The following is a 2,965-nucleotide window of genomic DNA, read 5'->3' as shown; positions in this document are numbered from 1 at the left end:
GTCACAGCAGATAGAGGGTCACAGCAGATAGAGGGTCACAGCTGATAGAGGGTCACAGCAGATAGAGAGTCACAGCAGATAGAGGGTCACAGCAGGTGGAGTCACAGCTGATAGAGGGTCACAGCTGATAGAGGGTCACGGCTGATAGAGGGTCACGGCTGATAGAGGGTCACAGCTGATAGAGGGTCACAGCAGATAGAGGGTCACAGCAGATAGAAGGTCACAGCTGATAGAGGGTCACAGCAGATAGAGGGTCACAGCAGATAGAGGGTCACAGCAGATAGAGGGTTGAAAGCTAGAGTGAAGAGTTGAAGTATGGAATGATTCCCAAACGGCTGGTTTGTGAAGCTGAACCAACCAATGATCAGAGAGAAAATGAACGCAGCATCGCTTTGCTCCTTTATAGGTCTATCTGATATTAAACATATTAATGGGACAAATGAACATTTCCTCCCAAAATGTAGAAAATAAAGCAGGTCAGGAACAGACATTCAGTTTCCTGTCCTGTTCTAAGGTGGGGGTGTGATGGTGGGAGTACCTTACTATGGCCTCTCTTATGGTCAGTCCACACATTAAACGATCCCTGCATCAGCAGCTTCCCCAGTTCACTCAGGTTCCCCTGGAAACATCACAGAGCAGGAAGTCAGACCAGTAGAGAAACTTACAACAGCTGCTTGTGGTCTACAGCATCATACAGATTTTCCTAATAATGATCACAATGACTTAGAGTTAGACTAAATTTATTGTTGTTTTGTGTACACAGAGTGTATACAAAATTTAATTTCATTTATACAGCTTTCCAACAGTGAAGCTTAGAGGTGAAAATAAACATTTCCATTTATAAAGTGCAGCAGTGTTTGAATTTAAACAGTGTGGGAGAAAAAACATGGTGCAAAAAGGCAATGATGTGGAAGTTCAGAGAAGTGAAAAAAATAAATAGATATCGTGCAAAATTTAGTAAAAGACATTTGAGTTGAGCTCTATTTTGAAGATTCACCATGAAGTGCAAGTATGGTGTTATCATTGTGACACAGAGTCTTAATTTGTGACGTGATTTAGATTTAGATCAGATTTTCTCATCAGTTGATCAGTGTGATGGCGGTGGGGAAGAAGCTGCTGCAGAACCTGCTGGTCCTGCATTGAATGCTGTGAAGCCTCTTCCCAGAGGGCAGCAGGGAGAACAGTCCATGGTGGTGGGGGTGGTGGGGGGGGGGCTGGGTTCTCCCTGCAGAGAGCTAATCAAAAGCCTAAAAGCAGAGAGGATCATGGGGGCTCCTCTTTCTCCATTAAAGACATTTCATCTCAGCGCTGCGTGTCCCGAGCCCGTGACATCATCAAGGATCCCCCCCCCCCACAAAGCCTTGTTTTAGTGAACTCTATAAAACCTGGAACTGAACGTTATTTCAGACATTTTAAATAGAAAAATCTTCCTGGATTGGAAGAGAAACGTCTTCAAACTCTGAAACAAAGTCCAGTGGATTGTTTTTGACCTTTGTTGGAATGATAACACCAAACCAACATAATGCACATTTGCACCGTATATTAATGCTCTGAACTTCCAGATCAATGAACATTTGATCACTGCTGCACTTTATGGATGGAAATGTTCTGAGAGCTGAACAAAATGAAATTTAAGAAGCCTAAAGACTACAGAGTTTTAGTGACAGTGATTTGTGTTCATAGTGAAGGGCACAAACATTTGATCATCACAAGGTATATTTAATAAGAAAAAATAACTAATTTACTCACCAGACTAAACTTCTAAAGCGATACATAGAAACACGTTAGGTTTTAAGTGCTGATGGCATTTTATTGACATTTCATATTATTTATTGTAGACCAAAACCTTAGTATCAAAGATTAATGTGATAATTTCAAGAGCGCCTGCATAAAACAGTTTTTAATCATAAACTTCTGCCATTCAGAGGACTCTAGCGCCATCCAGTGACTGAGGGAGAAAGTGGCATATTCAGGAGAACGGCTGAGAGCTGGAATATTGGGTTTTATGGAGTTTACATGGATCAGATTCAGCTTTTCCTTTGCTTTTTCATTCAGCCTTTATAGGATGGCGTCGGCTTATTGAAGTTTCCTAAGGATCCAGAGCTGCTTTCAAAATCTACTTTAACACTGCAGACAAAATTTGACCAACTTGAGGTAACTGCCGTCAGTCTGTCATAAAATCCGACTTTTTCAAATCCAATCTGTGCCAAAGCAGGAATGTGACGGCAGTCTGAACAGCCAAGCCACCCTTATCGGATTTAATTGGACAAAGATGTCACTACGACAACAAGGAACAGTGTAGGGGGAGGGACAATTACCTCTTGGATTTAATAAGTAATTGGAACATAAAATGATCCAGAAGGGGTCAAACCTGGGGTCAACTGGTCAGCTGACTACAAAGCTGCAGCCATGCATTTCACCCAGTAGGTGTCGCTGCACGCAGAGATGGGTTTCTACTTTCTATTAACCACAGAGCTGCTGTGGAGCTACTGAAGGGAGGATGTTTGGTTAAAAAATCATCATAATAAACCTGGTTTGTCCTGCTGCTTGTTTTTAATGCAAAATTACAGGAAATCAATATTTCAACCATTTAAAGCAACCAACCAAGAAAAGCTGGACGGAAAGCAGCTTTATATTTTCAAACTGTCAAATTTTTCCAATCTGCTTTAACCCCTCCTGTCGTTACCTTCTCAACGCCTGTATGTATGTGCAGGGATTTAGACAAGACATCCGACTTCTTCCTGGCCTCGTTGCTGAAGTCATCACAGACTCTCCGGAGCTCCACACATTTAGGGCGGATGGAGTCCACCGCATAGTGGTTGCTTTGGATGAGCTGATCGCCGTGCATGGCATGCAGCTGCGCCTTTTCCACTGTTGGCTGAGGAAAATACAAGTTTTGACAGAAATATTAGTATCCACTTTTTTAAATAATATTTAATCATTAAAATATATTATCTTTGTTTTC

The 2,965-nt window shown here is 41.9% G+C and overlaps 1 protein-coding gene across 1 annotated transcript in view; it reads right to left on the bottom strand.

The window, feature by feature from the left end:
- LOC107100649 (guanine nucleotide exchange factor DBS-like) overlaps positions 1 to 2,965 on the bottom strand; it is a 96,200-nt gene that overhangs the window by 35,763 nt on the left and 57,472 nt on the right. Inside the window, exon 19 of the mRNA XM_015399218.1 lies at positions 539 to 619. Coding sequence (XP_015254704.1) covers positions 539 to 619 — 81 coding nt within the window. The remainder of the gene's footprint in view (positions 1 to 538; positions 620 to 2,965) is intronic.

Source organism: Cyprinodon variegatus, unplaced genomic scaffold, assembly GCF_000732505.1.
Source record: "Cyprinodon variegatus isolate N-32 unplaced genomic scaffold, C_variegatus-1.0 Scaffold996, whole genome shotgun sequence".
NCBI lineage: Eukaryota > Metazoa > Chordata > Actinopteri > Cyprinodontiformes > Cyprinodontidae > Cyprinodon > Cyprinodon variegatus.
The sequence above is the reverse complement of the archived record's forward strand: the minus strand, read 5'-3'. Positions and strand labels throughout refer to the sequence as shown.